This window comes from Felis catus, chromosome D2 (genome assembly GCF_018350175.1).
Source record: "Felis catus isolate Fca126 chromosome D2, F.catus_Fca126_mat1.0, whole genome shotgun sequence".
Classification (NCBI taxonomy): domain Eukaryota; kingdom Metazoa; phylum Chordata; class Mammalia; order Carnivora; family Felidae; genus Felis; species Felis catus.
Window position 1 is genome coordinate 29347097 of NC_058378.1, and position 13970 is coordinate 29361066.

At 38.0% G+C, this 13970-nt stretch overlaps 1 protein-coding gene across 4 annotated transcripts in view; it reads left to right on the forward strand.

Annotated features, from left to right (window-relative positions):
• The window catches only part of MYPN (myopalladin), a 112460-nt gene that overhangs the window by 49309 nt on the left and 49181 nt on the right, over nt 1-13970 (forward strand). For all 4 annotated transcript variants that reach the window (XM_006937819.5, XM_006937820.5, XM_045040051.1 and 1 more), the window contains 4 exons: nt 1114-1165; nt 4758-4872; nt 5979-6050; nt 13251-13392. In XM_006937819.5, coding sequence (XP_006937881.3) covers nt 1114-1165; nt 4758-4872; nt 5979-6050; nt 13251-13392 — 381 coding nt within the window. The remainder of the gene's footprint in view (nt 1-1113; nt 1166-4757; nt 4873-5978; nt 6051-13250; nt 13393-13970) is intronic.

Consider the following 13970-nt stretch of genomic DNA (forward strand, 5'->3'; position numbering starts at 1 on the left):
GAAGCTGTAGAGGATTCTGAGCAGAAATGTGACATAATCTGACTTAGCTTTTAATGGAATCACTCTGGTTCCTCGTTGAGAATATTCCTCAGTGAGTCAAGGGTAGAAGCAGGAAGACCATTTGGGAGCATTAGAGAAGCATTTACGTCCACACCAAAATTACATGACTAATTTTAGGGGAGAAATAAATTTGTCTTCTTTATATATCTACCAAATTTTTGTTCCATTTTATCTCATCTCTGGGTTTTTTCTGAGGACCATTCTTTAGCACTTTTATCATCTATAATACATTATGTATGCCTTGGTTTTAACACTTAAACATTGTATTATTTTGGTGTAAGTGCTCATTCACCAACCAGATTGTAAAACTGGGACTGTCTCATTCTTTTTTAATATCTGTAATACTTTATGTAGTACCAAGTACATAGTGGATATTTGATAAACATTTATTGAATAGATGCATGAATAATGATAAAAATGAATAATGCATGGTAGAAATGTGTTGTATGTTTTTATCCTCAAATTTTTGGAATACAATAAATACCTCCAGATTTAGCTCAGTTATATCTTGCTGGAATTCACTATCTTGAAAAGGAAATCTGAGATCAAAGCTTTGCTAACAGTGCTGAGATTGGACTACTGATTTTTTTTGATTTGTGGCAACAGAACTTCAAACACCCCCACTCCCAAATGAAGTATGCCTTGTTAATATTAGGGGTGGACGGAAGAGTATCCACCTACACCTACAATGTTTAGAATCCAGTGTAATCCCTCCTTTTATTTAATCTGTGTAGGCCAAGAGCAAGAGGATTTACAGACAGCATAAAACGTCTGCAAAGGCTGCTCTGTTAAAGACATCAGCAGGTGTTTAATACACAAGAGCACTTGGCATTTGGACCAGTTAATTTGAACTCTGTCACTAACTAGCCATGTGACCTTGAGCAAGTCCTTCAACTACTTAGGGTCTGTTTCTCATCTATAAAATTGGGTGTTAGTGTAGGAAATCCCTGAGTTCTTTTCTAGGTCTAAAATTCTATAGGTCTTCAAATGCCTAGGAACTAGTTTAAGAAATTATCATCTTAAACATTTCATGTCTTGTTCTTACTTTTCCAGGGGTTTCTTCTTCTGACTCAGAAGGGGACCCTAACAAGGAAGAGATGAATCGGTAATTCTAATTTTTTATCTTATAGCTTTAGCTATTTTCTATCTTATAGCTTTGTCAGATCCTGAGAAAGCTACTAATTGGTTTAGTAGAACTTGAAGAGGGTGGCTCCAGGATATTACCTCCCAAAATATATATTGAGTAGATTTTGAGAGCTTTAAATCTTGCCTAGTAGATGAATTTTAATATTCCCAATATTTTAAAAATGAGATATCACCTATGAAATATCATTGTACTTATATCTACAGGGTAAAAAACAAGTAGTGCAACACTTCAAAAAATTCATGTTTTCTGACTAAATATTCACTAAATATTCACAAGGACACAAAACCTGGTTATCCTAAATTATACAAGTGAGTGATCTGAGTAAGTCATAACCTTTTTGCTAAACAATTATACTGAGTACTGAACAAAGTTACATCCATCCATTCTTTACTTTCCCCAATTATCAACTAAGCACCTACTCTACACCAAGGACTTTATTAGACATAATGGGTAATAAGAAAAACCAGATGCTTCCTACCTTTAAGAAGCTCACTGTTTACTAAAGAGAAATACATGGTAAATATAGCAAGAGATGTATACCAAGCATATAGACAGTAGGGTAATAAAGTATAATAGACTATGATATAACCATGGGCAGGATTGTTAGGACTTGGCACAAAGGACTATTAATTCATTGGGGATGGAAAGAGAGATCAGGAAAGACTTCAGAGTTGGTGACCTTGAGCTGAGTCTTAAAATAACAGTTGGTGGACACCCCCAAACAAGGAAGGAAAGAGCATTTTTAGGCAGAGGAAGCTTTGGACAGAAGGCATGGGACCTGAAAACAGATGCAACAGCCATTCCTTGAGATTACTCGAAATGAAGGGTGACATTTAGAAGGCTGGTTACAGTTGTTAACTATGTTTGTAAATTCTGTCCTCCCCTACAGAGGGGAAGTTCCTTAAGGACGTTTCTGACCTTAGAAATCATGCCTTATTCTTTGAAATCCTTTGTGTGTGCTTACCTTGGAATAATAATTTGCTTTTAGCTTTTGTGTAGATATGACAATTCATAACCAGATTGAATGATTTCTCTCCTTTAACTGTCTTCCTTTTCATTCTTGTGGTTCAATTCCTCCTTCTTTCCTGACTCTTTATGCCAGTTACCTCACTACAGTTGCTCCAGCCCTTTTCTTTCTTTTATGGTCTCCAAACTACAACCAGTTATTCTCTAAAAGATAATTCTGATCGTATCACTTTCTTGACTAAAAAAAAAATTATTATGGGGGTGCCTGGGTGGCTCAGTCGGTTAAACGTCTGACTTCGTCTCAGGTCATGATCTCATGGTCCGTGAGTTCGAGCCCCGCGTCGGGCTCTGTGCTGACAGCTCGGAGCCTGGAGCCTGCTTTGGATTCTGTGTCTCCCTCTCTCTCTGCCCCTCCCCTGTTCATGCTCTGTCTCTCTCTGTCTCAAAAATAAATAAACATTAAAAAAAATTATCTATGGGAAAATAAAACCAAGCACAAAATGAACAATATTTAAAAAAATTTAACATGACATACAAAGCCTGATTCAGTAGAGTGTCAACCAGGCTTTCCTGCCCTCTCCTCCTCCATTCTGTCACCTCAGGCTATTCATATTGCTCTCATTTCACTCAAACAATGTACAGTTTATTTTCACCCCTTTGTTCAAGCTGTTCACTTTGCTAGGAATGCCCTGTCTCCTCTGCCTAGAAAACTCCTATGTACCCTTCAAGACCCAGTTAAGTTCACTCATAAACTCCTCCTCCATTGCACATTCATCACTTCTTCCTCAAGGCTCTCATAACATGGAATACAAGGCTAATAGGGAAGAATTTTGATATACAAATTTAAATAAGCAAGGAATATCTCATTTGATTATTTTCTTTAAATCTACTTTTAGTAGTTAGGATTTAGCTTACATTTCTGTGTAAGAATAACAGTAACTTCAATAAGACAGATATTTATTTCCCATTTACATAACCATATGGATTTGGCTGATAGAATGGCTCCACATTTCACTGGGTTCCAGTTGGTTTCCAACTTCATCTCATTCTGAGGAATAGCCTTATCTTAGTCTCAGATTGGAAGGAGTAAAAGGCATTCCCTGCCCCCTCCCTTTTAAGGTCATCTCTCTTAGATCACATACATCACTATCCCTCATATCCTATAACCAAAGAGTAGTCATGTGGCCACATGTGGCTTAATGAACGTTTGGAAATTCAGTCTTTATTTGGAATAGCCATGTAAAGAAATAAGGAATTCTATTATTGTAGAAGAAGAAAACAGATGCCTAGGGGACACTGATAGCCTATGTATCACTACATAATTCTGCTTCTGCGACCCCATCCTTCCTGGCTGGAAAAAAATGTTCAATCAGTCATTATTGGGCATCTGTTTCTCCCTCCATGGCTGTACAAAGATGATAGATATAGACATAGACACATAGTATTTGACATTAAACACTTTTCTACGTGCCTTACATGAATTACCTTATTTAACTCTTACAAAAACCCTCTGAAGTAAGAATTATTATTTCCCCCCCTTTTTTTTAATTTATTTTAGAGACAGAGAGTGTGTGAGCAGGGGAGGGGCAGAGGGAGTGAGAGAGAATGAGAGAGAGAGAGAGAGAGAGAGAGAGAGAGAGAGAGAGAATCTTAAGCAGGCTCCATATCCAGCCCCAGCATGGAGTCCTACTCAGGGCTCAATCTCATGAACCTGAGATCATGACCTGAGCCAAAACCAAGAGTCAGATGCTTAATCAACTGAGACACCCAGGTGCCCTTTATTTCGCCATTTTAGAGATGAGGCAGAGAGAAGTAACATCTGGACAAAAGGGAAGCCCATATTGTCATTGGTCATCTATCCCTACAGGATTTGGGAGGGAGGCCTATGTCCCAGACCTCAAGATCCTTTCAAGTCCAGCATTTTTTTTTGCTTTCTGACATGCTTGGGTACTCTTTAGTAAGAGTGGGATCCCTTTAACCAGAGGGGTTGCCCTCCCCTCTGGACTCTGGTTCTCCCTCTTGTCAGGCTCTCTGGCAATATCCTCAGACTTCCCCCTTTCCACAGCAAGACTAAAATAATCTCCCCTCCACAGTCTTCTCATGAATACTTCTTGCCCTTCAAATAAGCTCTTTAATTTAATTTATGTAAACTTGAAGAGCTTGTTGACTCAGGCTATTTCTGCTTTCTGCCATGCCAAAATTCCAGAATCAAAGGTTTATAAAGCCTGGCCTCTTACTTGGAATGGAAAGGGGAGGGAAAACACAGAGGACAACAACAACAAAAATCTCAAAAAAATTATCTTCTGCACATGCTCTGTCATAGCACTTGTCTTGAATCTCAGTTACTTATGAATATACTTGAGTCCCCAGCTAAGAATAACTAACTCAAGGACAGGAGTGGCATTTTATCATCTTCCTGCTTGCATTGTCTATCAAATTATGTAGAAAAGAAGTGTTTTTGTGGAATACTGTTGAAGATTTTTATTATATCTAACTGTAAGAAATGATGACATTACTAGCTTTTCTGAAAGAATTTTCACAGTGATAGGTCCATTTTAAAATCTATATTTTAATCATTTCTCAGAATCCAGAAGCCAAAAGAAGTATCATCTACTCCCACTACTTCTGCAACCATTCCTTCAGCAGTACCCCAAGCCCAGCATGTGGTGGCCCAGCCCAGTGTGTCAACCATCCAACAGGTACAAGAGTCCAAGTGAAACACAAGTGCCATGGACTTATGGGCAGGCACTGTGACCATGCCTATCTTGCAAGGCATGATTGTGTTCTCCTCTGTTGCAACTTCATAATGACTTTGGCAACATGCTTCCATGGTCATGATAATCACTTTGTACCTCTGATGTAGGATATCAGCACTTGATATTGTTTTGGGAACATATTCTCTAGCTTCATAGGCAAATTTCACAGAAAAAAAAAACTCTTTATAAATTAGTCTGATATTCCAGCTTAATGAAGGGCATTGATTACATATACAAAGAGCTGCCAGCTCTCACAGCAGCCCAGGCAGGACACTATATCATGAAACTCAGTTTCATGGAGCTGCAAATAATTCTACTTTCTAAGATAGAACAAGTATGAAATGATTTTTTAGAAAGCATTAAATGCTCTCATCCTTCAAGTTGATGATAATGATGATGATGATTGTTTATTATAAAAACATTCAAAAGATACAGATATTCAATAAAAACATTCAAAAGATACAGTATATTCAATAAAAACCTTGGTCAAAGTACTACCTCCATGCCCCCACTCCTCAGAGGTAAGTCTGTCAATAATTTCTAGCATATAGTTCTAGACATTTTCTATGCATGTATATGAATATACATAATATTTTAAAAATATGAAATCATACTAATCTAAACATATTTGTAACATGTTTTTGATATATTTATGTGTAAGTAAACATATTGATCTACAACTTAAAAAAATTAAACAGTTTCTTATTTAACCCATTTAGTAATGCAGACGGGTTACATTTTAGTTCTAATCCATCTGTGATCTGCGGAGACTCAGGTTTTATGGAACTTCCTCAGGGGTTTAGGGCTAATTACATTGTTCTATATGTTGAAGAGGTGGGGATGGGCAGCACATATTTCCAACCACCATGACCTAGAAAGAATACAATCAATTCAATATAAAATTTGAAGTCTGTGATTCATAGATTTAGAAAAAGTCAGTTTTTTGGTTTTACATTAATAGTATACACCAAATTCTGTAGGTTTGTTCTATCATTATCTAGGTAGTAATCATAGTGACGATGAATCTTTTGTTGGTTCCCTTCTAATAGTGTCAGAGCCCTACCAACTATCTACAAGGATTGGATGGAAAACCTATCATTGCAGCTCCTGTGTTTACAAAGGTAATCAAAATATTACTTCTTTCTGTCATGACTTTAAACATACCCCAGTACCCACACAAAATTGTAGGATCCAAGATTTACTGATGTAGCTCAGGATTTTGGTCTTTTATGAGTACAGGATAGGGTTTAGATTTTTTTTCTAGTTGTTACCATATCATTTGAAGTCCTAGATATCTAATAACAGCTTGCATAATAAGAAGAACGTCTTTCCCATGCGCCACATTGATCTCTATGGCCATCCTATTGCTGTTAAATGCAGCCGTCATCACACATAGGGGTCAGGCGATAAGTTTTTAGCCACTTACTACTCCAAAGGTTTCTCTGGACTTGCAGAAGAATCAAATTGCAGGTACATGTCTTTAGTGTTCAAAGAGTTGGAGATAAATGCTCTTAGGAGGCTTAACATAAAGAATCACACCAGGACAAACTTTTCTTTTTCTATTCCATGGTATCAACTATGGAGGCGGCATCAAATTCTGATCTTATAGTCTTTGTATCTAGAACTGGAAAATTTACCCAGGCACCTTGATTTCCAAATGAAAACACAAGGAAGGGCCAGAGACATTCATTAGTTTATCTGTGGTCACAAAACTAGTTAGTGGCAGAATCCAAACTAGAAACAAGTTCTCCTAATTCTCAGTCTATTATTCCTTCCTTTATGTAATATAGACTTTATTGCCAAAACAATAAATTTAAAGGTGAAAATTGAGTCACATTTGATTTTTTTTTTGTATTATGAAGGCCACATGGATGAAATCTATGCCTGGATTTATAGTTCATTGTTTGTATGAATGCCAAACTTAGGCCCAAAGAGATTTTGTCCTCTTAGAGGTATGCTTTAGTTTGGAGCAGTCAGGGTTCCTTACCCCGCAAAGTACATTTGCAATATTTATAGACATTGTTGGTTGTCACTGGGAGACTGTGCTGTTGGCATCCAGAGATGCTGCTGAACATCTTACAATGCATAGAATGACAGCCCCCCATGGGGTGTCCTGATCAGGTGGGGGTACCTGCTGGGTGGTGAAAGAATTCATCCAAGGCAGAACAAAGAAGATAGAAGTATATTGAATACACCACAAGGGAGCTGCAGGCCAAACAACAAAGGAAGACTGTCTGCAATGAGGCCAAGGTGAGGGGCTTTAGCTCTAGGACAGGGTAAGGGTGTATGGGGACATATGGAATTTTCCCTTTTTTGGTAATTCTTAGGAACTGTGCCTGGTGGTAAGTAGCCCATTGGCCAGTTAGGGGCTATGTCTTAATGGGTCTGTTTGCATTAAGCTTGGTGCTTGCCATGGGCCTTTTTGCCTTGCTCACATTTCCATTGTTCATGCCTATTGCCTAAAAGCAGCCTCTACACCACGCGTAGCAAGGAATTATCCAGCCCAAATTATCAGTAGTCCTGAGACTGAGAAATCATGGTTGAGGGCAAAATGGCAAAAATGGCATATTTTCCAATGAGTATTGATCCTAAAGGAAGAGCTAAATGTGCAACTTCCACAGAAACATCAGTTTTAGGAGAGGTCCATCCTATTAACTCATCCAAGATGGTTTCCCAAAATCCAACAGAGTCAAGAGTGAGACATGTTTATCCATATTTATATCAGTTGAGTAGACATTCTTATGTGAAGCAAGATCTCTCTCAATTCTTTTCTTGTAATCTGCTTTTGGAATTTTAGCCTTGCTATACTCAAAGATGAGGTAGGAAAGCAATGTGTTTGTGACTTGGAGGATACAACTTTGATGAAGAATTATAAGTGGACGTGTGTGTGTGTGTGTGTGTGTGTGTGTGTGTGTGTGTGTGTGTGATACAGCCAATACAGCTACCTCTAATTGTCTCTTACTTCACTACCAATTCACCCAGCCTTAAAACAGCTTAAGTGCCCCAGAATCAGGACGTTTTAATTTTTGAAGCCCTGTTGTGACATCCTAGAGACAGTGCTGACTCTTCAAAGGCAACTACCCACAGAATAATTTATACCCAGTCTCAGCTGAAGTCTCCTCTCTTCTCGCCACCACCTGCCCAGCCAGACACCAGATAGGTGTCCTGGTCTCCTTCCACTCACTTTCAAATCTTCCCAGGTGCTCTGTCTTTCCTTCATCTTATCACCTGGTGCATACCTCTGGTACAACATTTAGCACAATAATAAAGTTGTTTGCTTTTCTGTCTCTCCCAAGCACCTTGAAGGCTATCTCTAATATCTAGATAGGAGTCCATAAAGGAAATAAGCTATTTTTATTTTTATTTTTATTATAGCAAGTCAAATAGGACTTTAACACTTATCCTTTACATTCAGTTTTTCATGGACTGGTTAAAGCCAACAGGTTTAACTGCTTTTGTGTGGTGACTCCGATGCCTCTTTACAATTAGATTCTCTAATTGGCAGATTCATATTTGCCTTTGACAAATACAAATGGGAAAATGAATTAATCATTAGTTACATCCTGATAAACCCATTATAACTTGAAAATATCAGAGGTCAAAAATGCATTTAATATGTCTAACTTACCAAACACCATAGGTTAGCCTAGCCTACATTAAACGTGCTCAGAACACTTACATCAGCCTACAGTTGGGCAAAATCATCTAATCATCTAACACTATAAAAGAAGCTTCTTTTCTAATAAAATGTTGAATATCTCATATAATTTGAATACTGTACTGAAGTTGAAAACCAGAAAGGTTGTATATGGGTATAGAATGGTGTTATGGGTCGTTTGCCCTCACGACTGCATGGCTGACTGGAAGCTGAGCCTCACCGGCCCTGTCCAGAATCAGAAGAGAGGATCATACCACATGTTGCTAGGCCAGGAAAAGATCAAAATTCAAAATGTGAAGTATGGTTTCTACTGAATGTGTACCACTTTCACACCATCATAAAGTTGAAAAATCATAAGTCAAAGCATTGTAAGTCAGGGACCATCTGTGTAAGCTGTTTCTTAGATAAATCTCCAAAAACATTAGGTCCCAGACATGGTGGGAAACCAGTCCTTAGCACAAAGACCCAAATTCTGAATAGGCTTTCTTAGCCCTCAGGATGTGTGCTCTTGCCTCCATAAATGGGATCGGGATTGTTCAGACGTAGGGCACAAGGATAGGCTGTGGCTCAGATTCCAGAGAGACTTATCAGCAACAGTGTGCTTACGTTAGTTTCCACCAGTGAGGACAGAATTGAGGTCATAGTCATTGCCAGTGTCAGAAAATTTCTGAGTCAGAGCCACTGATGATGGTAATCACATGGCATGCATCATGATAACCGATCATATGAATATATTTGTTTGGGTTATTTCTGCTCTATTTACTTCTTTAGTGACTTCTGGCTTTCCAGCCCCTAGGATTCATTTTTCTCTACCACCCAACAAAGCATTTCTTTGCCAGTAATGGCAAGAAGCCACTAAAAAACAAAAATTAGAGAGCGGAGTTTTATTTAACTCTTTGTGCCTCCTTTTGTGATAGGGAAGTACTGGTATTAGTTTCTTTTTAAAGAAGGTTAAAGTGAAAAGGAGGGTTGCCCAGCAAAACAGTGGTAGAGGAGACTGGGGTCCCCTATGCTAGTTCACTGCTCTACTCCTAGGAGATATCTATATTTTAAAATATTTTATGGAGCCAGACTACCCTCCATCTTCTATACAGTATCAAAACCACTCTATATATGGGGGAGAGAACCGCTCACACTTCTTGAGTGCGAAGGGAGGTAGATGATCAAATTAGAATCTTACTGCTGTGTTGCTCACACTCCAACAGCAGCTGCCCTGGCAGCCTTTCAAGGCTGCAGCAGCCCTGGCTCCAGCTGCTTCAGCAGTAATTTGAAGAGTGCAAGGGGGCAGGGGAAGTGAGAATTTGAAGAAGAGCACTTCATTATATAATAGCAGAAGCAGGAAAACCCTGAAATAACTGAGCCAGTGGCTGGATCCAGGTTTCGGAAGATTACATGGGCCACCCTCCCTCCCCAGCCCAACAATTCCAGGAACTTTTCTGACTCAACTGTTGCTCTGGGCACCTGTGCCAGTCAAGGGGTAAAAGTGTCCTCAGTCAAATCTTTATCCATAAAAACTCCTTTGATCCAAATCCAGCCTAAAGCACTATACACATTCACTTGCAACTTCTCTCTCCCAAGGTGCACAAATATCAACTGGATTAAAAAAGGAATAAAATGACAGTATGAACCTTATCTTTTCACCAATAAGGAAGATGTCCTTTCTTAAGGATGTCCCTGTATTATATTTGTGGGTATAAATCTACTAAGCAGAAACTATGTCCTCTCGACTCACATTTAAAGCACCTGGTACAGTGCTAGGTACAAAGCAGTCACATGGTAATATTTATTCTGTAGTGAATAATTTCTATTTCCGCTAAATAAGCAATTATTGTTTTCATTGCATTGTGGCTTCCGAGTATCTTTAGGAGGAATGGGGGGGGAGGGGGGGATCCAGTATCAAATGACTGTGGAAGAAATGCTTCTCGAGGTTCTGATTTGTCAAGTCACCCTACAAAGAATGTCTTCCAAGATGATCAGTATGGTGATGACACACAAGACAGATTTGCACTTTGAATACTGTTTACCTCAGGAGGTTATAGACCCTTAGTTCTAGTGACTTTAGTCCAAATCCATAATTCCTAGTTAAGACTAACTTAATCTTTGCTAGTTAGGGAATGTCTCATTTGTCTTATTTATCTTCGGTGAAGTCACGATGAATATGATCAGGCCTGTAGACATTTTGCCATTAGTAATAGCCTAAGACTTACTCCTGTGTTAAACATGGCACCATCTGCACGATGTTCAAATGGTGTAACTGGTTTGGACCCTGATATGAATCAGTTCCTTCTCATGATATTTTTGTAGAAAAGCACAGTTTTCATCAATAATAACTATCATCATCCTTCAAACTATGACTTTCAACAACTTCTTCTAAGTGACTTGTAAGATGACCCTTGGCACTTCTCTTACTGAGTATTGATGATGTATCAGCTGGAATGAGGTTCCATCTCATATCACAGACACTTAACAGGCATATTACATACACTGTGGTATCTAGGGTATCTTGGCTGGCCTCTTAAATAGAACACAAGTCTTGACCTTCAATGTCAGGTGAATAATTACAGCCAATTAATGTTGGCCTCAATTGTGAGCAACGTATTTTCTCAAGGCTATCCTTTTGCAAGCAGGGCTTTTGTGTAATCTCTACTGATTGAGAATTGCCTGATGTATCTGAACTGAACTGCAAGCCATGTAAGAACATTCTTCTTACTTTCATTTAAAAAATATGCCATATTTTGGGTCTCCCGGGTGGCTCAGTCCGTTGAGCTTCCAACTTGGGCTCAGGTCATGATCTCACAGTTTGTGTATTTGAGCCCTGCATCGGGTTCGCTATTGTCAGTGCAGAGCCCGCTTGGGATCCTCTGTTTCCTTCTCTTTCTGCCCCTCCCCCGATCACACTCTCTGTCTCAAAAATAAATAAACAACAACAACAACAAAAAAAAAACGGGATGCCATATTTAATTTATTCAGTCCCTTCTGCCACAACCACCTTTTTTTTCTTGGTTTGGTTTTCTAATTTGTCTCAAGAAATGAAACTCTATTTTATATGAATCCCATGGAGATATCCAACTGCCATTAAAGTTTTCAATAGGCCTCAAAGCTGCCACGTTAGCACAGAATTTGCTCAGATGTCAGGGTCGAGAGCATATCCGCCAGCTTGCCAGGAGCACCCAAGACTCCTTGATGTTCCCTGGTTATTAAGAATATTTCTTTCTTGTCACTAGAAGATATTGTTGAGGGTATACAAAGAATAATGAGGGTTTTTTTTTAAATCAAATAGTTCCTCATTAATTCAGAGACCCCTCTGTGCAAATCTCATCTTGAATAAAGAACAAAACACTAATGTTGATCTACAGCGCCCCCTGGCTTTCAAAATATCAACTTACACACCTTTAAGGTAAAAGTCCTCTACTATATATAGCTAAAGTTGTGTGGTTATCCCCACCCCTAGATTCCTTAGACAAATGCCACAAATATGATGGGACCACGTCATGTACAAAATATCATAAATTTTACATAAAATAGCTACAAATAATCACAGAATATTTATAATAGTGAATGACAAAAGCAAAAATAAATAAATAAAACACCAGCTTTCCCCTTCTCTGATGCAGGAGCCAGTATTTCCTTAATACAGACCCCAAAATGTAATAATAGAAAGCCTTGCAGCATTTGTTACTAATAGAGCTTGTGGAGGAAGTTAATCATAACCTTTCCATGTTTATAATGTTTGAGCTAACATTAGAAACAAAAATATGCCACACACATGCCAAAGAATTTCATAATCAAATGAAGTACCAGCTACACAAATGAATGTGTGACTTTAAGCTCACAAATCACAACTGAAAGACTGGTTATGAATGGAAAATGTGAGTTCCATTCTCCCAGAGAGTCTATTATAGAATATATTGATATGTTATCATTCAAAGTGGTTTTGTAAACCTTTTTCATGGATGTGTGGAAAAGCATTTAACAATGCCTTCACAAAATTACAACATATTTTATTATGACATAAGACTCCACTTGTGACTATGATTTTAAAGAGATTGTCATTGTTTATATCCCTCAATAGATCGTTGAAACTGTACTGTAAAGAACACATAAGGAAAACAAGATAACAAAATGAAAGACAATTTCCGGGACTACAGTATGTAAACAAGGCAAAGCCAGGCAAATAGAGTCAGTTACTTGAGCTACAGAGATGTCCCACCTCATGAGCAGTGACATTTTTGTGTGGAAAAATACATTACCACCATGCTGACTGCACCTAATAAGATATTCCTGCAGATTTCTTAAATTGTCGTTATTTCTGGAAAACAAACTCCACTTGGGCATTTAAGAACAGAGGTATTTTACCAAAAATCAGCATTTTTGCAAACCCTCAAAATGTTTCACTTAGTATTTAATAAAGTTGTCTGGTACAACAACAGAGAGGAAAAGGAAGAAAATAATGAGGGCAAAGCTTCATATGGGCTCAGTTGATTGATTCTATCTTCCAAAATAGACTCAATGAATATCCACAGAATTGGAGCTGCTGGAGATGTAGAAGATTTGGAGAAAAACCAAATGTGAAGGCGACAGTATCTTTTTCTAAAATTCAGCACTGGAACTAGATTCCAAAAATGTATACTCTTTGGTTTTAACAATATTCTTTTCATTATAGATGTTACAAAATTTATCAGCCTCTGAAGGTCAGCTGGTTGTCTTTGAATGCAGAGTCAAAGGAGCTCCATCTCCTAAAGTTGAGTGGTATAGAGAAGGGACCTTAATAGAAGATTCTCCAGATTTTAGAATTTTACAGAAAAGTAAGTTGATACTTTCAAATTATTTTTCAGATAATTTTAATGAATTTATTGTGTTCATTTATTTCTATAACTTCTTAACAATTAATTGAAATATAAGTAAAAGAATAAAAGAAAAATTACTTGTAATCATAATCCTCTGAACTAAACCCAATTAATATTTTGTTGTATATTCCCCCCAAGTTTCTCCATGCATATGTTTTTTAAAAATAAAAAAATCAGGGGCGCCTGGGTGGCGCAGTCGGTTAAGCGTCCGACTTCAGCCAGGTTACGATCTCGCGGTCCGTGAGTTCGAGCCCCGCGTCAGGCTCTGGGCTTATGGCTCGGAGCCTGGAGACTGTTTCCGATTCTGTGTCTCCCTCTCTCTCTGCCCCTCCCCCGTTCATGCTCTGTGTCTCTCTGTCCCAAAAATAAATAAACGTTGAAAAAAAATTAAAAAAAAATAAATAATAAAAAAATCATACTTTTGTAAATTGATTTTTTACTCAACATTTCATGAACATCTTTTCATGTTAATAAATATACTTTCTTTTAAAAACAACTCAGTACAAAAATAAATAAAATAAATCAGTACAATCAAT